This window comes from Drosophila nasuta, chromosome 3 (assembly GCF_023558535.2).
Source record: "Drosophila nasuta strain 15112-1781.00 chromosome 3, ASM2355853v1, whole genome shotgun sequence".
NCBI lineage: Eukaryota > Metazoa > Arthropoda > Insecta > Diptera > Drosophilidae > Drosophila > Drosophila nasuta.
The window spans coordinates 6061436-6089373 of record NC_083457.1 but is presented as its reverse complement, the minus strand read 5'-3'; the positions used below and the strand labels follow the sequence as shown (position 1 = coordinate 6089373).

Below are 27938 nucleotides of genomic sequence, written 5' to 3'. Positions count from 1 at the left end.
TTTTCTGGCGGCATGGCCATGAGAACGAATGTGGGTTGCGGGTAATAAATGTAAATCTCGCAGTCGGCTTTCGACTTTGCTGGGCACAAAAATTAATTAGCGCTGCAGGAGTGCACAGAAAGGACGCGTGCTGGACAAAAGCAACAATGTCGCCAGCTACTGAAGTGGCTTCCATTGACACAGTTACTTAGTTGTGGATAAGTCAAAGCTGAAACTGGAAATCGACGACTGTGCAATAATTAATAAGCCTTGTTCTCCGCACAAGTTATTGGCCAACGATTGCCAACGAGCGGATGCTACTGCTGCTGCTCTATCCGCCTGTCACTCAGAGAACTCTGAAACCCTGCCTCTGGCCTCTGCTTATCCGCACTTATAATTGAGGCAAATGAAGAGTGACATCGAACATGGCATAATGGAGTTTCAAGACACTTGCGCTCTCACTTTGTTAACGTGGCAAACAAGAGCTGATTCGGGCAGGATGCTGCCCGACTGCCTGTCGAAGCGACAGCATTATTTCGTGAGGGGTTCATTGGCCATGTCAGGAGTAGGTTGACAGTCGATGACTAATTGGACTTGTTTCCATCTTTCTGGTAAAGTTACAAAGAATGCGTATTTGTACAAAAAGTATGCACAAATTTAATACACATGGTATAAAAAGTTTAAAAATGACTACACAACAATTTAAATACAGCCGCAGCCCGTAAAAATAATGCTGCTCCACAGTTTGCCATTCTTGGTGCCATAGCTTTGCAGACAGCAGACAATCTTGGCTCCTTCGATGACGCGACCGAAGCCAATACGTCCTCCATTCGCCACTCGGAGTGGCCTAAAGGATATGGAAAAGGTCAAACTGGATCGAAAGCCGCTCAAGCAATCTCTGCGAAACGAAAGCACACAACCAAGCGCCCCATGATCAATCACCTTGGCATCGTACTCCATCGGATGATGAAGCTCGGAGTTGAGCGGCAGTGTCATCTCAACATCCATCCAGAGATCAGGAAACAATCTTTTGATCTCGAACTTATTGTGGTGGTCGGCCTTGCATGCCTTGATCAGCTCCAGCACCACAAGCGGCGCCGCTTCTGTGTAGAGTTCGATCACAACGCGACCTAGAGGACGTTCGTCCTTTAGATAAATGTCAAAGTAAATGTGCGGACGCAGCAGTTGTCGTCGCTCTAGATTTGAACGCGGCAGGACGATGTTGTATCCCTTATATTTGGCCAAAGTCTGTTCGGTTATACTGGAAGGATTTGAGGATCGTCGTCGAGGCATCTTTACTTGCGATTTTGGCTGTGACTTGGCCTTCGATTTGAGTCCCGAATCAACTTCGCTGACTACGGTCAACAGACGCTTGCCAATATCAATATTCTCTTGCTCAATGCGCTCCAAGTTCTTGATGCTCAGCGGCAGGCAGGACATTGTGTACACCCGCTCGTATCGAAAGGGATTAATCACTCCATGGGTGCGTATTATCTTTGATATTTCCCCCAGAGTCTGAATGTGTTTTTTGGTGCGTTCCATAAACTGAACAGCATTTCCATAGAGCGCAGAGGCTCCTGTTCTTCGTGCCCAGGGATAATCGGGTGCCTTGTTTCGCACTTCGCAGCGAATGTTACGTAAACGCTCGCGATGTGCTTCCCACAATTCATGGTAAAGGACTTCATCATAGGTCATTTTGCGTTTTGGTTTTACGCTCTTAACTGTCTTCCTTGGTATGTGGATTCGAGCTTGCTTTATTGATGCTTTTCTGCTTCTTCGCTCAAACTCCAATAAAGAATCGTTGGAGACGCATTTTGGTAAATCGCTCATGGCAAATACAACTCAGGACTTGCGTTAAAAATTCCTAAAATTAGTTATGATAAAATACTAGAAATTTTAAAATACCTATATTGTTTGTTTTTTTTTTGCTTCCATTGAAGTGGAAGTTTTAAAATGAACTATACGAAATTTCAAAACATATTCAAATCAATGGCTGAATTTCAAAATGTTACTGACTCTAAAAATTTTCCATTTTCATTTTATAAATATATCGGAAAGTATCTTATCTTGCTAAAATTTGGTTCTATCACGGCTAATTTAAAGGTCTTTTATTTTTGGTTTATATTGCAATTATTTTAGATTTTACTTCAATTCAATTATTATTACTATTAATTATTATCTGATTAGATTAATCATTCTTAAGACATCCACTTTTAAATTAAAACGAAGAATAGTTTTGAAAGTATATAAGAATTTATTGTACGTGAAATTTGGAAAATGTGTAAAATTTACAAAACCCCACAGCCAGTAAAACAGATACCCCGTCTAAGGACACCATTTTTGGTGCCATAAGACTGGAGACTATCGATGATCTTGCTATTCTTAATTACACGACCGAAGCCAATGCGAGAACCGTTGGCTGCATTCAGGGGCTTGAAGGACAGCGAGAAGCAGAGGTGATTATGAAAACCTTTTAGATAGTCCTTGCTAAATGACAATACATAACTGGAGGCACCATGATCAATAACTTTGGCGTCATACTCTAATGGTTTGCGCAGCTCTGAATTACTCGACAGTGGCAATTCTGCGTCAAGCCAAAGATCTGGAAAGACTCTTCTGATAGAAAATTTGTTATGCAAATTGAACACGCAGGATCGCACCAACTCCAGCACAACAACAGGAGCTGCCTCTGTGAACAGCTCTACGACAATTCGGCCAAGCGGTCGCGTGTCTTTCAGATAAATATCAAAGTAAATAAGGGGTCGAAAGAGCAGCCAGCGTTCCTCGTCTGTCTGGGGCATCTCAAAGTTATATCCTTCGTATTTCTTAAGTGGCATCTCGTCCATAGTGAAAGGTTTTATGCGACGAGAACGCGTTTTCTTGGGAGGCTGACACGTTTTAGACTTCGACTTAAGGCCCGTATCAACTTGGCTAACCACGTCAAGGAGACGCTTGGCAATGTCAAGATTTTCCTCTTCCACACGCTCTAAGGTCTTAATTTTATAAGCCAATGAAGACGTGGTATACAAGCGATCGGATCGAAATGTTTGAATAGCTCCACGGGTACGCAGGAAATGTGACAATTCCATTAACATCTGCATGTTTGCCTTGGTCCGGCTCATAAAAGTAATGGCATTATTATACAATCCCATGACGCCAGTCTGTCGAGCTGCCTGATATCTGGGGGGGCTTGTTGTCCAAGTTGCTTGCAATCTGTTTGAGCCGATGACGGTGATCCCTCCATTGTTGCACGTGCAGCAGTTGGGAGGGTCTTTGTCTGAGCTTGTGGCTTGTATGAGATGGTCTCACATTACGCCTAAAATGTACTATCTTGGGGTTACTAGTCTGTGTAAGTCGTTTCTTTTCGTTCTGTTCGTACTCGTAAAGTGAGTCATCTGATAAACATTTTGGAAAATCGGCCATTATATTAAGTTCAAAAGTTATTAAAATATAAAACTAAAAACTAAAAATTTTTTTATTATTTTTTTTTATGTTCCTACACAATGAATGTTTATAGCTAAAGTGAAACCATTTAAAAAGTAAAAAAAACTAGTTTCATTGAATCGTTGAAGGAATTCGCAAAGCAAAAGAGATGTAGACAAACATACAACAACTTTATTACACAATACAGCAAATTTGGATAACACTACATACAAAAATTTAAAGAAAACCACAGCCGGTAAAGATAATGCTGCGGAATAATTTGCCATTCTTAGTGCCGTAACTCTGAAGACAATCGATGATCTTGCTGCCCTTGATAACACGGCCGAAGCCAACACGGGAACCGTTTACCACTCTGAGAGGTTTAAAGGACAGGGCGAAGGATAAGTGGTCACGAAAGCCCTGCAAGTGCTCTTTGCTGAACGAAAGTACGTGACCGTAGGCGCCATGATCGATGATCTTGGCATCATACTCCAAGGGCCGCAACAGCGGCGAGTTGCTATCAAGTGAGAGTTTGACGTCGATCCACAGGGAGGGAAACAAGCGTTTGATTACGAATTTATCGAACTTGTTGGACATGCAGGCTCGAACGATTTCCAAGACCACAACCGGAGCTGCCTCCGTGTAGAGCTGAATGACAACGCGTCCGAGCGGTCGCGCATCCTTGAGATACATGTCAAAGTATATGCGCGGTCGGAACAGTTGCCAGCGCTCCTTGTTCGTCTCGGGCATATGGAAGTTAAAGCCCTTGTACTTGTCCAAAGAGCCTTCATTTATTTGGAATGGCAAATCAGTGAAGCTTTTCCTATTGAATATGAAACCCTTATTCGACTTGATACCCGTATCGATCTCGGCAACGACTTGGAGTATGCGTTTGGCAATATCCAAATTCTCTTCCTCAATGCGATCCAAGTTTTTAAGCGCAATTGGCAGCGCTGACATAGTATAAACACGCTCGTAGCGAAATGGATTAATCACGCCATGGGTGCGTTTCGTCTTTGACAATTCGACCAGCATCTGGATGTTTTTCTTGGTGCGCTCCATGTAACAAACGGCATTCTCTCGCAATGTATGAACACCTGTGGCACGAGCTGCTTGAAAGCCAGGCGGCTTGTTATCCACTTCACCCGTTATGTGAAGGACTCGTTGACGATGCTCTCGCCATTCCTTCATATGATCCCCATATAATTTCTTTGGGATCTTCTTAATTCGAGGCTTCTGTTCTTGTTCTATTTTTGGCCTCTTTAGATGAACAACATGCTTACTCTTGGCCTTAGGGGGCTGCGGAATGAAATCACCTGATTCATCTGAAACACATTTCGGCAACTCTATCATTATCTTATTCGTATACGTATTTAAGCTCGAAAATGTTATAAAAATCTACAAATAATTTAAATGTCTTTCGTTCCCTAGTTTGATTTGCTTTAAAACTGAACTTCAATATCAAGAGCATCGTTGCCGAAGCTAGAATTGAGTTTCAAAAGGTAACGTGCTCGAAAATTCAAATAAATAAATATATTAGAACGAAGGGAATGCAATTCGTAAACACTTCTTTAATACACGATAATTTGCACAATCTGAAATTTAAAGCACACCACAGCTGGTGAAGATGACAGCACGACTAAGAGTGCCATTCTTAGTTCCATAACTCTGTAGGCAGTCAAAGATCTTGCCATTTTTGATTACACGACCGAAGCCAACGCGAGACCCATTGGCAACATTGAGGGGCTTAAACGAGAGGGAGAAGGACAGGTGGTCACGGAAGCCATGTACATAATTCTTGCTGAAAGAGAGCACACAACTGGAGGCACCATGATCGATAGTCTTGCCATCGTACTCCAAGGTTCGCTGCAAAGGCGAGTTATTCTCCAAAGGCATTTCAATCTCTAGCCACAGATTGGGAAACAAACGTTTGACCTGGAAGCTGTTGTTCATGCCGCAGATGCAGGCTCGCACCAAGTGCAGCACGACGACAGGAGCTGCCTCTGTGTACAGTTGGATTACGATGCGACCGAGTGGACGCACATCCTTGAGACCAATATCAAAGTAAATGCGCGGACGAAACAATTGACGACGCTCCTTATCCTCTGATGGTATTGAAATGTTGAAAGGTTTGTACTTGATCAGCGCCTCATCCGGCAAGACAAATGGAGCGGGCGCTTCTTGTTGGTTATCGTGCTGACCATCAGGTTTCAATCCAGAGTCGACTTCGCTGGTCACATCCAAAATTCGCTTGCCAAATTCTTTGTTTTCAGTCTCCAAGCGCTCCAGATTACTGATATTTCCGGGCACCGCAGACATAACATAAGGTTGCTCACCGCGAAAGGGATTGATGGTCCCATGTGTCCGCTGGGTCTGATTTATGCCGACTAGCATTTGAATGTTCTCCCTGGTCCTCGCCATAAAACTGACCGCGTTTTCGGTTAATGAATTCACTCCTGTCTTGCGCACTGCTTGAAGCCCGGGCGGTTTATTGTCCAGATCACTGACAACGTCTAGCAAGCGATGGCGATGCTCCAACCACATTTTGTACCTCGTTGCATCCATTGGTAAAGCATTGGTTTTACGTTTCTTTGCAGGAGAACTTTTCGATGACAATCCTTTCACACGCAATTCACCTGTCGGAGAAGCTTCCACTGTTCCTCCCAAAGATACTAATTTCTCTTTAGCATTGGCCTCTAAAATGACACTCTTGCCCTCATTCTGGGTTGATAGCAGCGAGCTTTCTGATACACACTGAGGAAACTCAAACATGGTAATCTAAAGAAGTCTGCTTACGATTATATTTAAACAAAAACGAAAACGAACAAAAAATTAATTTTATTCGAAAGGCTTTATGCGAAAGGCTGGAGAAAATAAACTGAGTGAAACATCAAAGATGATATCTTAGAAAGATGATTGCAATGCCTTCTCAGCTATATTGTCAATTCAGTTCAGAATTTAGCTAGTAATTGTTATTATTTGAGTTTTAATTTATTATAATTATTTTACAAATAACTGCATTCTTATTAAGTTGACTATAGTATACTTTTTTTACTCATTCGATATACAGAAAATAGCAATCGGTATTTTGTATTATTTATCGATATATTGATTTGTTATATTTTTACAATAATGAAATGAACTGCATTCGATATTGGAACAGATGACTTGAATGAACACATCTAATTCGAAATACATACATACATATGTTGAACAATTCCCGAACGAAGTTAATCGGTGCATCAACAAGGGGCGTAACTAAAAGTGCCAGCCAAAAGTTTGTGGAAACTTAATTATGAGTCTGTGTGAGTGGAATTTAAAGTCGGGTCAACAGACAGAAGCTTGACTAGACACTTGACCAGTGCTTAATATGGTTATGGCTTAGTTTGAACTCAATTAAAAGATAGCATGAAGAAGAAGTCTGTACTTACATAAGACGTTGATCGTATGCGTGGCGACCACGTTCTCTGTGAGCTGCATGTTTAGGCCATGACAGATTACGACTAAAGAACGCTTGTTAGGCTCCACAATGGTGGTGATATTAGAGCTGGTTGTCCATCCACCTGAAACAAATAATCAGATATGAACAGTACATCAAATATAGTGGATTCCTAATTTCTGAAATTTTTATTGAATAAAATCTTAAATAAGCAACAAATAAATTTTTAAGTTAACATCGATTCAATCAAATTAAATTTTAAAGTAACTTATTATTTTCAATCAAATTAATAAATTTAAATTTATTTTCTCCCGTTCACAACACTGATCACTTTAGAAAGATACGGGTGGAACCGATTCTATTTACTTTGAAGTCGATATCAGTTTCGATATATCATTAATCGATACTTATATTTAAAATACGTATGCAATTTCCAACACTTTCAATCTAATAATTTTATTGTATGTATACGAGTATATATTTTTTTATACTATAATTGTCAGGTTTTTATATTTTTTATCTCAGTTTTTATTTCACAACTTGTTCTTTTTCTCATCGTTCTTTACATAGTGATCGCACTTTCGTCTCGTGCTCGACCGATACACCTATCGATCGGGCTTCTAACTCGATAGATATTTAATCGATTAATTCTTAATGTTGCAATATTTACATTCGGCCGACCTGACTACAGATCGACCACGATCTACATACAAAGGGCAATTGTATCATTAACATCAGTGATCCAAGGCTTAAGGCGAGCAGGCTCTAAAATGCCTCTAAAGGCCAATTGAGTTAACTGACAGTCATCAATATCAACTACTTCATGTCTGGGAACTAATAAGTCCGTCTCAAATCATTAACGCACTTGTCCGCTGCTAGGTGTCCTAATATTTCGTGCGATTTCCTAATAATCTGCTCTTCCATGCAAACGGGTACATACAAAAAATAAGAATCATTTCTATTCTTTCTGCATACTAGTCCATCTCTCAACTCAAAGCTACGCAAGGTTCCATTCTCTAGTTTCTGTCTCAATCGAACTATTTCCTTATCCCTCATTTGTTCCGTTTGTAAAATCAAGTCTACATCCTCAGGTGTTGCCCCACTACTCCAACTAAAGGTATTGATTTCAAAAACGCGTCCTCACGAAACTCATATTTATCAACCTTGTCATCTCCCCAGGCCCTTTTACCACCGTCCATGTAATCCCTATTCACATCCTCGCAATTAACTCCACCGTTATTTAAAGAATCTTCACTAAGGTTCTCTTCCATTATAACTCGTAGTCTCTCTAAAGGATCTTCACAAAAGCTATCTAACAACGCACTATCCCCTGGTGTGTCTCTACGGATTTCTAAAAGGCTTTCTATAAGGTTGTCACTACTGATTCCCACAAGGTTGTCTCTACGGTTCTTAACTAAGTTTTCTCTATGGTTCTCTCTACGGTTCTCTATGCGTTCTTCCTCAAAGTTTTCTAACAAGTCATCGTCTTAGGCTGCTCCTCTCCTTTCGACGGCTGGACGGGCACCTTCTTTATTTTGTCATAAATCGTAATTTTTGTGCGCAGCTCATCCAACGATTCGCAATAAGCCATTGCAGACGCAGCTCCCGAATTGTCTCCTAAGCCTTCAACGACGAATCGAATTATATCCTCCGTTGCCACCTCGACTTGTTGCAAATGTTGAATTTCTGCCTCTACGTTCGCCGCCACTTGATCACGATGCTGCATGTTCACGACCGCAATGTTCGAAACTTCCAAAACCTCGCCAGACGCCGCCACACTGCCGCCATTTTTTAGAACACTATCGCTGTCTCTCTCACTCTCATGTCCAATAGGGGCAATTTCACCACCACCGACGCCAACGTTATTATCCGGACTTGAGAATGCCGCTTCTACAGGCGAGCCGTTGCTCAGCTCCCGCTCCTCCAGATGCAGCTTCTCCACTTTTCCTTCCTCCATATTTGCCATAACAACTCCCGCAGCCGCCCGCAATTGATAAATGGTAGCGTCTTCCTCGAAACGCACGTGTTTTCTCTCCAAAATCGCAACTAGGTCAGGTCTTGATTTTCTCAATATATCTTTATATCGCATCACACGGAGTTTCTCGTTTTTCGGGCCTTTACCCCACATCTGATATATAATTGTCAGGTTTTTATATTTTTTATCTCAGTTTTTATTTCACAACTTGTTCTTTTTCTCATCGTTCTTTACATAGTGATCGCACTTTCGTCTCGTGCTCGACCGATACACCTATCGATCGGGCTTCTAACTCGATAGATATTTAATCGATTAATTCTTAATGTTGCAATATTTACAATACATTTTTTAAATTTTAAATTAAGTTAATCGATGACCCTCTAGATGTTATGTTTTTGTCTTTATTTTTTCAACTAACGGTATTTAAAATAATACTGTGGTCGACAAAATATAAAAAATTCAATTTTCTACCTTTGATTTTAATTTATAATTCATTACGTTAATTGGTTGACCTTTACGATTGCAGTTTTCGTGTTTTCGTTTTCAACTATTTATAATTGACGTTTAATAATGAATTCAAACAAAAGTAGCATTGATTTGATTGGGCTTACCTTCTGTGCTGACGGTCGTCTTTGAGGTAGCATTTCGTATCTGGCGTCCAGCCACCATCCATTTGATATCCGCGGGTGGATTCGAGGGCGCCGTGGCGCACGTTAGGGGAATAACGTCGCCAACTCGCGCCTCCGTCGGTCCTGTAACTGTGACTTGTGATGGGGCAACTGTAGAGATGGGTAATAGGAGAGAATTCAGTTCAGCAGCTGTAATTTCGTTTGGCATTAATATTTAATAGGACCGCGCACCCGTTCACTTGTGGCATGCCACACGGCTAATGTTGCATACGTACTTTGTACTCTATGTACTACACTCTCTGTTACTCTGCATATCGCTCATTTTTCTTGTGCGCACACACCACACCCAAAATGGCGAAAGCATAGAGTACTCGTATAGTGGCAAAAAGCTGCCTGCATGCAAATGATGACTGAGTGACTGAGTGACAGGCGTCTGAGCCGTGTCGAGCTATTACCTAATGCCAGTAGAGAAAAGAACAAGGAGAAGAAGAAGAAGAAGTTGCAGCTGCTGGTTGCTGCCGGTTTTTGCTTGATGGATAAGTGCAGGCAGCAGTGCCGATGGCAGTAGTAGCAAAAGCAGCAGCTGTGCATATATTACGCATACGCCATGTACGCCATCGAGGCAAAAGCGGCTGATACGGATCTTGGGTCTGCAACCGGGGAATACAAAACTTCGTCTCGATATGTTTCGCATATAAATAAACATTATGAATTCTTAACTTCTCGCATCTTTCGCCATACATCTTCATTCCGCTCACACTCGTCAGCTTCAGGGTCGGTTAGGGTTTTGTGGAAGGGCGAAGGCGATATATAGGGACAGAGCGTAGAACGCAGAAATGTATTCCTGCTACGTCTTCATTTTTGTGCCACATTTCGTTATACATAAATAATGCGTATGCCAAGCGTACAACGAGCGCAGCTGAAGTCAGTCTCTATGCCAGATATATGTGTGTGTGTGGCTTTAAGTGTGTGTGTGTGTAGATGGTCAGTCGAAGTGGCATATTTAGAAATAAACAAGGTAAACAAACAGAGAGTCGAACAAGTAAGTGCAGGCAGCACAACAAGAGCCAATTTGATTGGTATTCGCATAAACTGGACATCGAAGTTGGTCCCACGTGCCTGGACTACCATTGGGATTTATCTGAAAATGCAGAAGCAATGGATGGAACAATGGGGTTAGGCACGTACAGTGGCTAAAGCTCGCTTGGCCAGAAGCAGGTGGAAAGGTAAGGAATCGCTAAATAGCGCTGTTACCAACAATTTAAATATCACGCATACGCGATGTGTACCCTCAAGTCTCTTCACATTTGCATGTTAGACACAAGAACATAAGCAGCACAGCCAGTGCCATGGATGAGGTCAGACATTTGGTAGAGAGGAGATGTGGATGGAGGTTGCATGCATGCAAATGCCGTTGACTAACAACGCTTTGGACAAGCGCTGTGACGAATCCTTTCGTCCTTTTAGATTGGTGTTACTGTGATTGCAATTGTGGCAGCTCTAACAAACTGCAGAGCACAGCAGTGAAGAGGGGCGAAGGCAACGCTATTTGGCACTTGAAAAGAATTTGCATTGCTTGATTTGACAAAGCCAAGTGGGCGGTGGTGGTGGTTCGTTGCTTGAGGGGAGCTGGGTATGCAAACTTAAGCTTAATTGCAAAAGAAAGCAACAGCCGGAGACAGTTGCCAGGCTTATTTTCGCTTTGTGTCGCGTGCCAAGTGCCAGAAGAAGAACTGCAAGGACGACGGCAAGCAAGGAACGACTGTTGACACAATCCACAACGAAATCTCAGTCTAAGTGTGTGTGTGTGAGTGTAAGTGCAAGCCTGAATATGTGTATGTGTGTGTGTGTGTAGGCATACGAGTGTGCAAATATGAAAATTAACGAAATACAATTAGGCAAACAAGAAGAGTGGAAGGGGAGCTTCGCCCATGTAGCTGACGGGCAAATTGCCCCACGTTTGCATAACGAGCTGAAGCACTTGGAGTCAGGGCCAGGACATGATGCAAATGATGCAACTGACTGCACAGCCTCAAGTGGCAGCATTAGGCAGTAGCAGCATCAGCAGCAGCAGCGGCAGAGGCAGCAGGCTTGCTTTGATGATGGCCCTACAGAAAGTGAGGTGGAGTGTTGATGCACTTACATAGAACAGCCAAATCGACTTCCGCCTTGAGCGGTGTCTGAGACATGACGTTGCTCGCCTCGCAACGGAATCGCGCCTTGTTGTCGCCAGCCTCCGCGGTGAAGCTGTAAATGTTTTCCGACAGCCGCCCAGATGTCCTGCGGAGAGTGGAAGGCGAAAAGTGTAAAGTGCAAACTTGTGATGCATGCTGATGAAGTGCCGTCTGTCACTCAGTCTTACCTGTATGCCATGCGTATCTGGGAGCCGTTCTTGTACCAGATGAGCTGAGCAGGCGGATTGCCGCCGCGACTGCGACACATGAGCTCCACTGTCTGACCGCGACGCAGTATATCGCCAGTCGAGTAGCCCTCAATATACGGCGGACCGGGTGGATCTAAAGGGAAGAGAAGGAGAGGAGCAACGTTAGAGGCATAAGCCCTTTATTGGATAATGGAAATGGAAATGGCAACGGCAACAATAACAATAACAAGCACAACACAGAATCTCCATTGGACATGTGTAGGTTTATTGCTGGCATATTTAATTGCGGCCGCCGCCGCAAATAAATTCAATTTACACTAAACCAAATGTGGCCAGTTGGCCATCCCGGACAGCCAAGCTGCTACCGGCCAAGCTAACCGGCAAACTGGTTCAGACACTATCCGGACTATTTGCAGCAGAAATTGCAGCGCGATTTTTAATTGAAGTGTTTGCATGCAAATCGTTTATGTGGTCAAACGCATTATTTTCCCATTTCCCCTTTTCCCTTTTACCCTGTTCGGTATGTCTGCATACATTTTTTTTTTGTTGCTCTTTGTTGGTTTATTTATTATTATTTTTTGTTTGTTTGTTGCTGTTGTTATTGCACCAAGCAAAGTGGCATTTTATTGAAGTGCTGCAAATACTACTGACTGAATGTTGTGTTGTGTTGTTGTGTTGTCGTGTTGTGGGCGGGTTAATAACAGTGTAAACGCCACAAATAGTAAATAACGCAACTTGTTAAAAATTCTTTTTTCCTGTTTAATTCCCCAATAATGTACGGCAAATGAATGCCAATTTCATTAGAAAGTTATTTTCAAAATTTGCCAACATTTAACTGTTTCGATTACACATTGTACATGTGCATAAACATTTATTCTGTTAATTTCAATTATTCTCAACACTGAAGATTTTCTTCAAATATAGTAATTGCATTTGCTTGCATTTAATTATTAATTATGAAGAGGTTCATTCAGCGGTTGACGCAAATAACTGTAATGAAATAGCTGCAATTACAATTGCAAAATGAATTATGCAGACATGCAATTATTATTGATTGCTTTTAAGTTGAAAGTTAAGTTGTCTTAACGGGACAAGAAGAAAAGACAAAGGTCAATTGAAATTAAAAAACAATGCTAATGTATCTATTGACTTCTCTATAAGCTCCACTTTATTATTGACTAGTTATTTAGCTCTACATTTTCCAAATTCTGTTAATTGCAATTTATTTTGGTAATGCAAAACACTTGTTCAATTCTTTTATGCTCAAATTGTTGCGTATACGCAACGTAGTACGTGCAGCTTAATTGTAATAATTTCAATAATTGCATTTAAATTGACAGCCGAACAAGCAACCTAATGGCTACCCCTAAAATAGGCACACATATGTCCTTATATATGGGAGTAGATACAGACTGGAAAGGAAGGCAGAACGAATTGTAAAATTACGCCGCAGGTATGCAAAGCCAGAACATAACGAAGTGGCACAAAATTAAATTAAAATCACTTAAAATATTTCAGGGGTATCGGCTGCCTATATTTATTCCATTGCCATGCAGGCGATAACTCCACGGCAGCTTGCTGCTTGCAAATGACAGGACGCCAAGGGTGTCGGGTTGCCTCGATTCAGATGCCAGAGTGTGTGCGTGTGTGTGTGAGAGTGAACCATAATAGGTGCATAATTAAGCGGCCCGGTCTCTGCCAAAGTCCACTGAATGCGAGTATGTACACCTGCATATATACGAGAGTGATGCAGGTGTTGGAGTTGATGTGGGAGTGGGAGTGTGAGTGCAAGTGGATGTTGGATGTTGGATGTTGGAGTGGTACGTACATATATACACAAGTTTGACTAACTATGCACACAACATACGTTTGAGAACACGCAAATACTTGCACCACAATTTAAGAGTGTGCTATGAATAGTGAATATATATAACATAATTTGTTAAGTTTGCTTAACTTGAGATTTAATGAGACTTGCAATAAAGTCTGCTAGAAACTCAAAGCACACGAATAAAATAATTAGTGTGTATCCTTGTTTAAAGATAAATGTAGTAGGTATTTTCTTGAACAACTTCAATACGAGAATTATATATTTTTAATATTTGAAAACAATGAATTCGAGTTTAAGATTTTCAAACCAAAATTGTATTGTATACTTTATTTTTGTAAAATCTTTAAGGAATTAAACTGAAACAGTTCTAGTTATCTAACCAGACTCTATATTCTGATGTATTAAGTGTGTCTATATCTAATCTAAAGCATTAGAATTTGTGTGGTGCCACAAAAAGTTGAACTATGCCATCGATCAGAGGTATAGAGAAAAAGTGTAAAGTGTAGAAGGTAGCACTTTGTGGTGCTTTAGCAATTAAATCTATTATGTCAACGTACGTTGGGCGTTGGCAAAAGAGCACAAAATGCTAATGGCAATAGTGCTGGTGGTATTGCCAATGCCAATAGCTGCCTTGTGGCCAGCAGCAGCAGCAACAGCAACAACACTTAACAACAACAGCAGCAGGCGTGGCCCAGGTTGACGCAGGAAACAGCAGCAGGAGTGGCTAGCCTATGCATAAATAACAAACATAATTAATTTGAATATGGAGCACGTAATGTGTGTGCGCCAGGACTAAGCGGACAGATGGACAAATCAGCAGAACAAGAGAGAGGGAGAATAGGACAAAATGAGAGAGCCGCAGCCATTTCGAGCAATCAATAACTGGAGTTTGAAATTCGCAAAATGCGGCTCAGTGGTTCTGATTCCTGTGCCCGAGTCACACTCATGCCACATGCCTCATGCCTCTGCCCGACGCGCCCCTGCCACATGGTCCTCTGATGCGTGTGGCAGCTGGGCAACGCATTAGAATTTAAAAACTAATTAATACGCGCGCCAATTGCGCAATTAGCGGCCACGACGTCCACGATGGCCATGGAGACCAGAACACTCAACGCCCCACGACCCAACAACCAACGGCCATTCCTGGTAAACTGGTGGCCGCTTTTCCCGTGTTTTGTGGGTCACAAATATCAGAGATGAGGAGGTGGAACGCCAGCTGCACCGGAGCCAAATGCTCGCTGAGAGCAAGGTGGGCATTCGACGGGCGAACTAAGAGCGCGGGTAGCATTTCAATTGTATTGCAAACTTGGCCATTTGCGTGGGCTAATGAGGTCGCCATTTGGCATTTTGCAGTACGCATATATTTGACAAGGCATTCAATTGTGGATTACAACTTCTAACGGAATCCAAAGCTTTACTCACACAACACGGACAGTTGAACTGTGGCACGCATCGGCATATCCGGCGAAAGCGCCTTGTGTTTCGCCTGGCACGTGTATTCCGTGTAGTCATCATCAGCACCAGGCTTCAACTTCAGACTGGACGTTGTCGTGAACCTCTTAGGCGTCGTCTCCTCCACCTTATCATCCCGTTTTTCTGGAAATATATGAAGAGATATAAAATATTAGATAGATATATATATATATATATATATATATATATATATATAGATATAGATATAGATATAGATATAGATATAGATATAGATATAGATATAGATATAGATATAGATATAGATATAGATATAGATATAGATATAGATATAGATATAGATATAGATATAGATATAGATATAGATATAGATATAGATATAGATATAGATATAGATATAGATATAGATATAGATATAGATATAGATATAGATATAGATATAGATATAGATATAGATATAGATATAGATATAGATATAGATATAGATATAGATATAGATATAGATATAGATATAGATATAGATATAGATATAGATATAGATATAGATATAGATATAGATATAGATATAGATATAGATATAGATATAGATATAGATATAGATATAGATATAGATATAGATATAGATATAGATATAGATATAGATATAGATATAGATATAGATATAGATATAGATATAGATATAGATATAGATATAGATATAGATATAGATATAGATATAGATATAGATATAGATATAGATATAGATATAGATATAGATATAGATATAGATATAGATATAGATATAGATATAGATATAGATATAGATATAGATATAGATATAGATATAGATATAGATATAGATATAGATATAGATATAGATATAGATATAGATATAGATATAGATATAGATATAGATATAGATATAGATATAGATATAGATATAGATATAGATATAGATATAGATATAGATATAGATATAGATATAGATATAGATATAGATATAGATATAGATATAGATATAGATATAGATATAGATATAGATATAGATATAGATATAGATATAGATATAGATATAGATATAGATATAGATATAGATATAGATATAGATATAGATATAGATATAGATATAGATATAGATATAGATATAGATATAGATATAGATATAGATATAGATATAGATATAGATATAGATATAGATATAGATATAGATATAGATATAGATATAGATATAGATATAGATATAGATATAGATATAGATATAGATATAGATATAGATATAGATATAGATATAGATATAGATATAGATATAGATATAGATATAGATATAGATATAGATATAGATATAGATATAGATATAGATATAGATATAGATATAGATATAGATATAGATATAGATATAGATATAGATATAGATATAGATATAGATATAGATATAGATATAAATATAGATATAGATAGTTCCTTTGAGGATGCTTTTTCTGCAGCAGACGCAGTACACATACAAGTTCATGTACATTCGGTGAACTATGGCCATAAATAATGGAGCAACAAGCGAACTACCAAAAAGTGCAGCTGTGCATGTGTGTGCGTGTGTATCTGTGCGTGTTGTGTGTGTTATAAATTCTTGTACGCTGCGTTAAATGTCTGCGATTTATCATAATAACAACAACAAAACATCAACAGCACTCAGTCGAGTTCCACACAAAGAAAATTAAAATGGCGGGTGTATCTTCGTATGTGTATGTGTGTGTGTGTTTGTTAGAGTGGAGTGGAGAGGGTGTTTCCCTCTCTCTGTCTTTTTGGTTTGACATTGCAAAATTTGCACGCCATTTTCGCGTACGTGCAACTCCTCCTTCCCTTTCCCCGCCCCTGTCTCTTGTCGCACCCTAAGTCGTTGTCATAAAGTTTAACGCATATTTTATGAAGTTTTGTCGCTCACCGCCCCACCCCGCCCTTCTTTGCTTCTCCCAGCTGTCTGTCTGGTCTCTCTTATTCATGCCACGACCCGTGGAATTCATTTGTAGGCGCATATTTTGTATAATATTTGCCAACAACAACAACAAGAACAACACCAACAACATTTTGTGACATAATTTTGAGTCATAAATTGTCAATGGCTGCGTTGTCGTTGCTCTCGTTATTCCCGTAATTCTCGTTGCTCAGCACTGCAGCATTTGAAGAGATTCTCTCATCTCATCTCGTCTCGCATCTCTTTTATCATTCATGCCCCAGCTGCCTCGACAGCGCTCATTCCCTGCTTCTCCTGGTTTTAAAATGTTGCCCAAACTATCGAGTCAAAAGGAGCGAATATTTTGCGATATATTCAGCATGTCACCAAGGATAATGACCAAGTTGCTCCACGCTATGCCTTGAACTGGCATTAACCGTCATTTACGCGACCGCCACATACTCGCACTGACAGCTGCACCCCTTCTCACTCTCCTCAAAGAGCCACCGCAAACACAGTTAGTGGAGTCAGTGTCAGAAGCGACTGACTCACAGCTTGCAAATGATGATACCACAGCAGTCTGCAGATCCTGGCTTGCCCCATTGTCGTAAACTCCCGTCTCTTTTTTGGGGGAAAGGGGGAGTCAGAGGGCGCTGTAGAATTCATGCCCCCGCCGGCAGTCCAGCCGCAACATATTGCGTCGTAAACATAATTCATCATGCAGCGTCCAGAGCGTCCTTCTTTGCTCTTGCCCACATTTCCTTGCGGATTTTCCAACATTTTACGCCGTTTTGCGAATTTTCTTATTTTGTTTTTCCATTTTTCGCTCGCTTGCTCGCTTGCTTTGTGTTTTTTTTTCGCCCAAAAATTTCCATCATCATTGCTGCAGCATGTAGTTGTTGTTGTTGTTGTTGCTGTGCGTTCGTTTCACATTTTAAGCATTTTTAACGCGCCAGTTGTGTTAAAATGATTTCGTTAGCCGCCAAATGACACTCCCAGTCGACCAGGGATACACACTAACACACACACATACACTCATATACACCCACTCACAAGCACACACATATACACACTCACGAATATTGCATATCATAATCATTATGAAAATTAAATGTCGTGAAGGCGTCTAAGCGCCGTGTGATGCTGTCGCTCTCTCTTTTTTGGCCCCTTAACCATGTTTGGTTGCTATCCATGACCATGGTCATGATGGCCATGTCCTGGGCATCCTGGCCAGCATTTACATTTGCATTTTTCCATATTTTCTAAAACGTCCAACGGTAGCGTTTTCCAATTTGGCCAACAGAATGACAAGGCACAAACAAGGACTTTTCCAAAAAAGATATGGGTTTGGGCAAACCCAAGGCAAGGCAAGGCAAGGAGAGGACAAGGACAAGGACGAGGGATGCGGTTGGGGCATCGACTTTGCCAGTTGACGGAGAACGTTTTGTTAGAGTATAAAATTATTATTTAAGCACCGTCATCAAGCAGAAAGTCGACGGGCGGCACCCGCCTCAGCCTCCTCGATCCCTTCTCTATTTCCCTCCCCATCGTTTTCCTTCCTTTCTGTCATCGCTCCTCCCATCCCGTCTCATATGTGTGCCTCTGGCCAACTGGTTGACAGTCAAAGGGCTCGCTCGTTCCCCCCGTCGTTTGCCCATCTTATTGCTACAGCCAGAAACCCATTTAAACTTTTTTTGTTTTTGGGCCAGAGTGGATCAGCTACAGCCGCGGTCCACGGTCGACGGTTGACGGTCGACGGTCGATACAACGCTGGCGAGGAACGAACCCAGGAGCCATTAGAAGACACATGCGTTGTGTCGGAGAGAATATGGGGTTGAGGCTGCTGGCTGAAGGTTTCTGTGTAAGTGGACATTAAATTTGATGGCTTAGTGTTGTGACACTTGTCACGAGCTGTGTGTGTGTGTGTGTGAGTGTGTGTCTATAAATGTGTATATGGATGCGTGTTGTGTGTGCGTGTGTATGTGTATGTGTGTGGGGGCTTGATGTTGATTGCGCTTGCCATCCATTACATTAGTACATTCTATATTCTGTATTGAGTCGCACTTTTCCCATTTGCTCCAAGTTTATGAAAATGAATTCCGGAAATCTATCAAACACATTTCTCAAATGGGAAAATGAAAGAGACGCAGTCTCAAAATAATTGGTAAATACTAAACGGAAGATGCGAAAATAAAGAAGTTAATTTGATTAACTAGAAATTATTCTAGACATTTCACTAGCAGCGCAAACGAATAGAATCAATGAGGAAAGTTTAGTAATGTTTCAAATAAGATGTAATGTAATACGTTTGAAGGAGACTATACTTATATAAAATAAGATATAAACTTGAGCTGTATATTACTAATATATACTTAATTAGACTAACATTGCTCCCTATAGGTTTTATAACTTATGCTAAAATGATTCTAAGATAAGAACAACAAGAATTTAATTAAATTCAAATACATAGATGATAATAATACATAGTTTAACATACTTAAAATGCAAACACAATAATTTCTCTAGTTTCTAATCAACTTAATCTAATTAAAATACATTTCACTAGTTTCGCTAGTTTGTAATTAATACATTAACTTAAGCACAAAACTTGTCTATCAGCACAGATTGTGTGTGAATAGCTTGCTAATACTATAAAGACATATTTCTTGTGACTGACCTGGCTTGTATTCGACGTTGCCGCGGTACCAAACAATTTGTGCCTCAGGCTTGGCGTTGGCCACAATGCACTTGAGTGTTAAGTCCTGGTTTTCGCGCACCTCCACCTTGGAGTTGTGGCTGTATCCTTTGATCTCGATCGATGCAGGTGGCGCTGTAAGCAGAGAGAAAGAGAGAGAGAGAGAGAACGTGAGCATGAGTGTGACTGAGATAGATTAGAGACGTGTAGAACAACAGTTACTACAAATGTTCGAAACGGGCTGCAACAAAACAATAGGCGAGCCAACGACTGCAACAGCAACAACGAAAACAACGAGAACAACAACAACAATAATAACAACAATAGAAAGCGGCATGCTCGCTCATTATGCGACAATGCAGCATGTTGGCCAGCTGGTGGGCGTGGCGACATTGTTCTCTCTCTCGAGAGAGTGTGTTTGTGCGAGGCGACAGTCGCAGGTTGAATGGCCGCCAAAGCATTGGCTGGCATGCAGCGCCTGGAGGCCACCGTCTGCTGGCGTGCTTCCCCCTTCCCCTTTTCCTTCCATCACCTCATCCTGGCCACGTTAATGTGCTCGGTTATGGCAGCCAAACAATAAGGGGCGATGCAACGTCACAGAAAATGTAGCTGCAACAGCAGCAACCGAAGCAGCAGCAGCGGCAGCAAATACAAACTCAAAAACAAACACAAACACAAGCAAGCAAGCAAACAAACAAACAAACAATCGTGGATAAAGTTAAGTGCACGTGTGCATTATTTTAATGCCACCTGAAGGAGTAGGCAGCCATTGCTGGCTGCGTCTTGCGGCAACTGTTGTGTGGCAGAGAACACACAGAAAATACTCGCAATACTCGCGCCGCATAAATGTTTGTGGAAGAAGAAGAAGTGGGTGGAAATGCATTTGACATGCAACATATGTTGCCTGCTGCTGTTGCTGCTGCTGCTGTCGAGCTGCTGTAGTTGTTGCATGCAAAATGAATGCTTAATGTCGTGCAACGCTGTATGAGGCAGGTACCTCATTCACTCATACACTCACACATACACACACAGTTGCATTTTATGTATACACTCTTATGCAGGGAACGAGCTGCTGATGAAGAGACAGAGCCGTGTGCCGCATGAGCCACTGCGTCAAGGTAATTGCTTTTGTTGCCACCAAATGAAATCAACACCGACCGCGCCCGTGGCCCATTGATAGCTTTAGCCTTAGCGTTGCTCTGCTTGGATGCCTGGATGATGACGATGATGCTCAGCTGCCCTCAGATGCCTCGAAGCTGTCGCGTTGTTTGTGAATTTTATTTGCATAGCTCTGGGCGCATTAAATTATTATGCATAAATCAAATACATAAACACAAAATCCCGCGACACACACTCACACACACATCCGCAATCTCGCAGCGCGTCAACAAAAACACACACAAGGTGCGACCCTCTCATACATATAAACATACAAAATATGCAAGTATGCGTTGAAAGCCTGATGAGGCCCTTTGGCATCCAATTGCCTCTAATAAGGAGCCACCTTCATCGCTGCATCGAAGCGTATTTTAGTTTCACGAGGCGCATAAGTAATTTTTGTATACGCCCCTAAAAGCAGGCTACATAAATTTCACTACAGAGAGAAACACTTTAATTGCATGGAAAACTGTTGCGACAACTACAATTAAAACGAACAATAAAGCGAAAATGCAGTAAACTAAAGCTAACCATGTCGCATGTCTTGTCAGTTGCAGCGACAACAAATTGGTGTCGGCAGGATGCCCCGAGGAACGTTGGGGCGAAAGGGGAAGCGAAGCGAGACGCGAGATACGAGAGTGTTGCATTGGAAATGCATAATATTTGGAATATTGTAGCAGCAGCGAGAACTCGGTTCGATTTTGTTTTTTGTTTAAAAAAAAAGCCAACATGCAGTTGGATGTATATTTCATGATTTTTTTCCTTGTACAAAGTCGATGGAAAATGCAGTTTGATATGTGTAACAAGGGGCGCTTGCAACTCCCGGGGCAAGTACGTGAGTGTGTGTGTGCATTGTTGATTGGTATGCAAATTGTATTTGATTATTGACATGTGCGAGGCACATCGTCGACGCACAGCCCAGACGCCAGAAGAATGCGAAAGCTGTCGTCGTCGAAGTCGACGTCGTCGTCGTCGACACAATTGGCGCTATATGCGATCAAGAGCGAACTTAGTTGTTACAGACGTACTAGTTGTGTAGTTGCAACTGGAATTGCAGTTCGCATGTGGCAGGTAGCTACAGGGTCAGCGGCAAGTTGCCCCTACTCTGAAATCTGAAACATACGAGCATTACTCTCTGGCAGCGTTTCGTTGATTAAATTTTATGCAGTTGCTCTGCTGCCAGGTTGCGACTCGGATTGCGATTGGGACTGGAATCGGGGGCGTTGCAAAGACCCACGCGTTGCCTGGCTGCAAATAATTTATGCAGCCATTGTTGGAGGCTGCTCCAGCTCCCGCTCCTGCTCCCGCTTTAAGCTCGGGTCGAGGTAGAGGTGGTAGGAAAGGGTGTATAAAGTGCAATTTGCCATGAATTCAGGCGGTGCTGAAGCTCAGCCCCGCTAACCCACTAATAGTACGCCTCATAAAAGTTTTATGCGTTGAAATATTTCTCCACTCTTTCTTTATTTTCCCCACTACATCTCCTACCACCCACATTCATTCTTTTTTCCTCCTTCATTTTCCTTCTTTATTTTTTTTTGTAGAGGATAAGAAAAAAGCAAGAATTGGCAATTTTTCCATTTGACGTCAACTTTTTCGCTTCTTGCGAGGAATTTCGTGGGGAGTCTACAAGGCTGTATATGAAGTTGGAGTCAGAATCGGAGTTGGAGTCGGAGTTGAAGCTGAAGTCGCTCTCAGTGTCCCAATCATACTCAAAATTACTTACATCTCTGACATGGGCTCCCAGAGTGCGGATGCTTGATGTAGCTGCTGTGACTTTAAGGTCAGAAAACAAATGCTTTGCCATTATTCAAGTGTTCGCAGCAATGTAAACTCAGCTCGAGCAAAACTTTGATCATTTGCACTGCAATTACAGCACAATTTTTCCGACGAAATGAGCGGAAATGCGGCAAATTCTTGACCATTTCAAAATCAATACAGTGCGTTTATTGGCAGCCATTCTTCTCTGTGGCCAGAGGAAGCTGCGATTTCCCCCCTGCCTTCCGCTTTCAGTTTCACGACTGCAGCCGGCCATTGCATAACACAAAAAAGCAGCTCCACAAAAAAAAAGAAAAAGCAAAAAAAAGAAGAAATCCAACCCTCTTATTTTTCTTTAAATTTTTCAATGCTGCTTTGTATTCAAAATTTATAAAGGCAGCTCTGGATTTTTCTCCATTTTACATTTTTTTTTGTATTTTTTTTTTTGCGCCGTGCATGCCTTGAATTCCATTGTGCTGTGCTCGAGCTGGAGCTGAAACTGGTGCCCAGGTTCAGTTACCGATGCCAGTCGCAGTCCGGGTCCGGGCCCGGGTCCGGGTCTGGGTCCGGGTCCCTACGCTTTGACTGCAAAAACTTTTGGACCTTGCTCGCCTTGCGGCATATGTGTTTTTTGGTTGCGTTTTTAAAAATTAATGGCATGCGAACATTTTCTAAATTTCCATAAATTTGCACGTGGACTTTTGTGTGCAAAAGTTCTTTACTGTGCCAACTTATAATCTAATTGCGCTCTCACGTGTGTCTGTGTATCTGAGAGTCTGTGTGAGTGTGTGTGTGTGTATGTATTTGTGTGGGCGTGCAGTTGGGTCCATGAAAGTTTTCAGCTAAGCGGACAGCGTTCGTTGAAATTAGTTGCTGAAGAACTTTGCAGCTGCCTCGTTTCGAGTGTTTCAAATTAAATTTGCGAACGACAAAGGTTTGTTCATTAGGTTTGTTCTGCGTTTCGTTGCGTTGCGATGCGTTGCGTTTGGTTGCGTTGCATATGCCATTTTAATTAGAGAAAGATACCACAGACAGAGACACAAGATTAAAAGAAAGGCAACAGAGAGCTGAGAGATAGATTGTAGAATTGATTAAATGAAAATTCATCCAAGCATAAATGCCACTCAAACGCTTTGCCTACCACTTTTTCCGCAATTTCTTTTGCCAACTTGTGAGGCCCAAAGGTTAAAGGAGACAATTACGAGCAAGTCTGTTTGATTAGCAGTTACCAAGGGAGTCAGTTGCCAGACGAGACAATTGGGATTTGTGAGAAGAGTGCATGACTTTGAAATCTGTTTGCACTTATATCGAAAACATTAAACAATCAATAATGGAATGCTTTGTATTTTTACAAGCTAAGCTAAAATGAAGTCGAATGCAGATGCCAAGTAAATGCTGTAGTTAAAGCTGATGAATTTTTTATTATTTCACATATTCAAATGACATTTCTCGCCCCGAGAACTTCTATTAAAATTGCTTTCGCTTTAATTGTTCGCAACAAAACAATAACTGAGATTACAGCAGCTCTGGTTTCTCTCTCCATATTGCCGGGCAACCGAGGAGGTGTTGTAAGGAATTCGGTTTACTGACAGCGAAGTGACATAACAAAGGGAATTCCTCTTCTGAATACGAGCATTAATCAATATCGTCGAAGACGAGGAAGCCAATGCGAAAAATTAGCTTAATAAATAAATCAAATAATTGTAACTTGAACTTAATTGAATTATTACACATTTGTCTACATTTTGCCGAGGCTAATTGCTGCAATAATGTCGCACGTGTTCCCATGGATGCCTATGGGGCACACACAAACACAAGCACACACACATAAAACACTCACACATACACATATAGATGCTCTTAGTAACATAGCTACATACTTGAGGAATATGTATGCTACATATGTACATACTTGGCTACACATTTCAGTCATTCAGTGAAACATAGTAGATTCCATTACAAAACAAAGAGAACCAGACACGCACAGACCCCGTCCTCATCCTCATCTTCATCCTCATCCACATCCACAGTCACAGTCACACATTCACATTCACAGTGAATACATATGTGCAGTGGGTGTGATGCGATGCTGGAGGGGCAGAAGGACTGTTGTTGGGGAACGCGCAACGAGGACTCACAAGTACCGACAATTATGACAAACATTTCTTCATGGCGGCTGACGAAGGAGCAGACAGAGGCGCCGGCATGCGACCTTTTGCCTCAGCAGCAGCAGCAGCAGCAGCGGCGGCGGCAACAACAAAATCAGCAATAACTAACGAGCTTATATGAATCCAAGCAACACACACACACACACACACACACACACACAGAGGCACGCACTGTGGAGCTTTCGTTCTTTGAGTTTTTCTAAGGCTCCACGGCACACATCATCATTGTCACAGCTCATGGCGCGTAATTAACTAAACAAACGTCATTAGGCATGCGCATATATACACACACATACAAATATATACTTTTATATATAAAAATATATTTATATATATAACCATGTGTGTGTGTGTGTGTTTGCCTTGGGCAAGACGTTCTCTCGTCGTTGTCGTTGCCATGGACCGTCAAAGAAGTGGGTCTAGTTGTGGAAAGTCTCGCATAGACGACAGCCAAACGAGGCAAAGGAAATGAAAATCGCTGTCATCAAATGTAGCGCAATTTCTTGAGTGATTACAACAGCAACAACAACAACAACGACAACAACAGCAACGGCAGATAGAGCTGGAAAAGCAACAGCAACAGGAGTACCCACACATTCAAAGTCATTACTCCACAGCAGGAATAACAATGCAATGACACACAGAGAAAAAGAGACAGAGAGCGAGAGAGGGAGCGAGACAGACTCGTAAGAGCAACACTAAAAACAAAAATAAATTCATTTCGCTTCAGTTTGAAAATGCTGAAATTCCCCTTCACGCTGCGCTCTTCTTCTGCCACTCCTTCTGGCTTAGTCCTGGCAGTGTCAGCTTCGACTCCGACTCCGACTCCTTGGAGCAATAAACTGCGCTAAATTCAGCTCAGCTCGCACATTGTTGATGCTGCTTCTGCTGCTTTCCTCGCTGCTGTTGTTCCAATTGCTGTTGCTTTGCAAATTGCTGACAATAAATGTTGGCAGCGACAAGCAGCAACCAAGGAAGACTGTCAACCAAGCAACCAGCCAGCCAGTCAGCCAGCATTCTGGCCACCCGCATGACACTCACTCTTTCCTTCAATTTAAATATGCAAGTGCAGCTTCTGTAGGTGCAATGAGGAGGAAACCAACAAGACGCGAAGAGAGCTGCAAGTGGTGAATGCGGTGAGCGGACAGCGGCGGGACAAATTGTATTTATTACTTGAATTAATTGATGCTGCAAGCAGCGCAAACTCGACCCCGAATACATGCGCCGCATTTGTTAGCTTGACACCCACACACAGCATGTGTGTGTGTGTGATTGTGTGACAACACTCAGAAAAAAAACAATGTTATAATGCCCTATAACTAGCGATTATAATCGTTACATGTACTCAAAATTTCTGCCACAGATTTCGAGCAACATTCTTGAATTAAGAATCAGATGCTGCAGTTATCCAATGTTCTGAATTCATCTAGGCTTTTTTATATAATATTCAGATAATAAAATATATTAGCTTCATGTGACAATTGAAATAAATCAAAAATAAATAAATAAGAAATGTGAATAATAAAATGGAAAGTACTTATGTATATATAGTATGATTTCGGTGTCTCGGGAAACCAACGAAAAAAGTAAGAAAATTAGAGTCGAGTGTGCTAGTTACTCATTTTCAATAAATGCGAAACGGTGGAGAATATTAATCGTAAAATATGTCAAAATAATACAATGAAAAAGTACTGAAATATTCCAAAGGCTGTATTTGGTATATCGATATTCTATGAAATACAAAATATACCATAGCGTCAGAAAATATGCCAGATTGCCGACCAAAGCATTTAAGAACCAAAAGCTGTAGCCCTTTTTTTCTATTTACAATTATTTTTTTAATGTAAGTTTTCTTAATGTGTGGAATGGAATTTAACATAAATTAGTCTTTGCTTACAAATATGCGTAAATTCTATACGAACACATTAATGCAGGCAAGAACTGTGGTTACCATAAGTATTTCTCGGTGTGCTTAGTTTAAATGGAATTTATTTTTTTCACTGTGTACTTACATATGACAGTCAGCTTGGCATTGGCGCGAATCGCAGAGTTGAGGCGGGCTGGCCCCACCTGGCACTGATACTCGGCATCGTCGTGCGTGGAGGCATTCGAGATGCGCAGATTGTAGACGCCCTGTCGTCGATCTCCCAGCACTGAGTAGCGTGGAAAACCGGGTATAACAGCCGAGAAGCCGAGTGCGAAGCCATCCTTTGTCCACTGCACGGCACCGGCTACGTTGGCCACCTCGCAGCGCATCATGGCCTCGGCTCCTTCGAGCACTTGCAGATCGTGCGGAGTGGTGCGAAACTTTTGCTGCTGGCCATGGACCAATGCGGGCAGCAGGAGTAATGCGACAACTGCAAAGAGAAATAGATGGAGAGATCGTTAGCAAAATGGTTGATTAATTGTGCTGCATATCCTTTTGTCCTTTGTCGTTTGTTCTTTGTCGTGAGTCGTCTGTCGTCAGCCGTTTGTCGTCAGTCGTTTGTCGTCTGTTGTCTTTGGCAGCGCATGCCGTCTCTTTGGCAGCTTCATTTCATTGATGTGCTGCGGGGATTTACTGCTGCTGCGAAGTTGGCCTCATTTCTATTAGAAACGTGACTTTCAATGGTCGCGCAGCTTTTAACAGCACTGAATTATGAAATGTGTATTTACCCAGCCCAGAGGAAAAACAATGAAATGACGCCTGCTGCTGCTTCTCCGACTCCGTCTCCGTCTCTGTCTTGTGCCTGGAGTGGCACAATGAGACAATGGAGCAGCCGCATGGCAAGCCCCTAAATAGCAAATCCTGACCGCAATAAAACAGTAGATGCCACCGCCAGTGTTGCACAGTCTTGTCTCGCCACTAAGCTGCCGCATAGCTTTGCAATTGGAGCCTAGGCATAGAGCTGGAGTTGCTCGAGTTGGAGCCGAACTTTGACCGTTCAAAATGAAAAGTTTTTTAATGAAAAACAAACACATTTTCCCCGGCACAAACAAAAAACGTTGCCGTTGTGCCGTCATCGCACAAAAGCCAATTGTGGGCGTGGTCCAGCGACTGTTTGCCAAGACTTATTGCAGACTGCAGTCAGAGTCGCCGGCAGTTTATTTCTTTGCCAGTCTCCAGTCTCTCCACCTCCACCTCCGTCAAAACTATTAAATTGTG

General features: G+C 41.6%; 3 protein-coding genes across 7 annotated transcripts in view; all 3 read right to left on the bottom strand.

Moving 5' to 3' along the window:
* The window catches only part of LOC132790650 (nephrin), an 80048-nt gene that overhangs the window by 33850 nt on the left and 18260 nt on the right, over positions 1–27938 (bottom strand). For all 5 annotated transcript variants that reach the window (XM_060799274.1, XM_060799270.1, XM_060799271.1 and 2 more), the window contains exons 2-8: positions 26806–27150; positions 19695–19847; positions 15082–15255; positions 11808–11961; positions 11589–11725; positions 9428–9595; positions 6834–6965 (exon numbers count right to left, since the gene is read on the bottom strand). In XM_060799274.1, the coding sequence (XP_060655257.1) occupies positions 6834–6965; positions 9428–9595; positions 11589–11725; positions 11808–11961; positions 15082–15255; positions 19695–19847; positions 26806–27150 (1263 nt within the window). The remainder of the gene's footprint in view (positions 1–6833; positions 6966–9427; positions 9596–11588; positions 11726–11807; positions 11962–15081; positions 15256–19694; positions 19848–26805; positions 27151–27938) is intronic.
* Positions 3575–4860, bottom strand: LOC132791006 (uncharacterized). The gene has a single exon (XM_060799779.1). The coding sequence runs from the start codon at positions 4753–4755 to the stop codon at positions 3640–3642; it is 1116 nt and encodes a 371-aa protein (XP_060655762.1). The 5' UTR covers positions 4756–4860; the 3' UTR covers positions 3575–3639.
* Positions 4954–6285, bottom strand: LOC132791005 (uncharacterized). Its single transcript, XM_060799778.1, has one exon. It carries the CDS (start codon positions 6172–6174, stop codon positions 5005–5007), a length of 1170 nt encoding a protein of 389 aa, XP_060655761.1. The 5' UTR covers positions 6175–6285; the 3' UTR covers positions 4954–5004.

Bases quoted from the DNA above. Each gene is read 5' to 3' on its own strand.
- LOC132791006 (XM_060799779.1), bottom strand. From the start codon at position 4,755: ATGATAGAGTTGCCGAAATGTGTTTCAGATGAATCAGGTGATTTCATT.
- LOC132791005 (XM_060799778.1), bottom strand. From the start codon at position 6,174: ATGTTTGAGTTTCCTCAGTGTGTATCAGAAAGCTCGCTGCTATCAACC.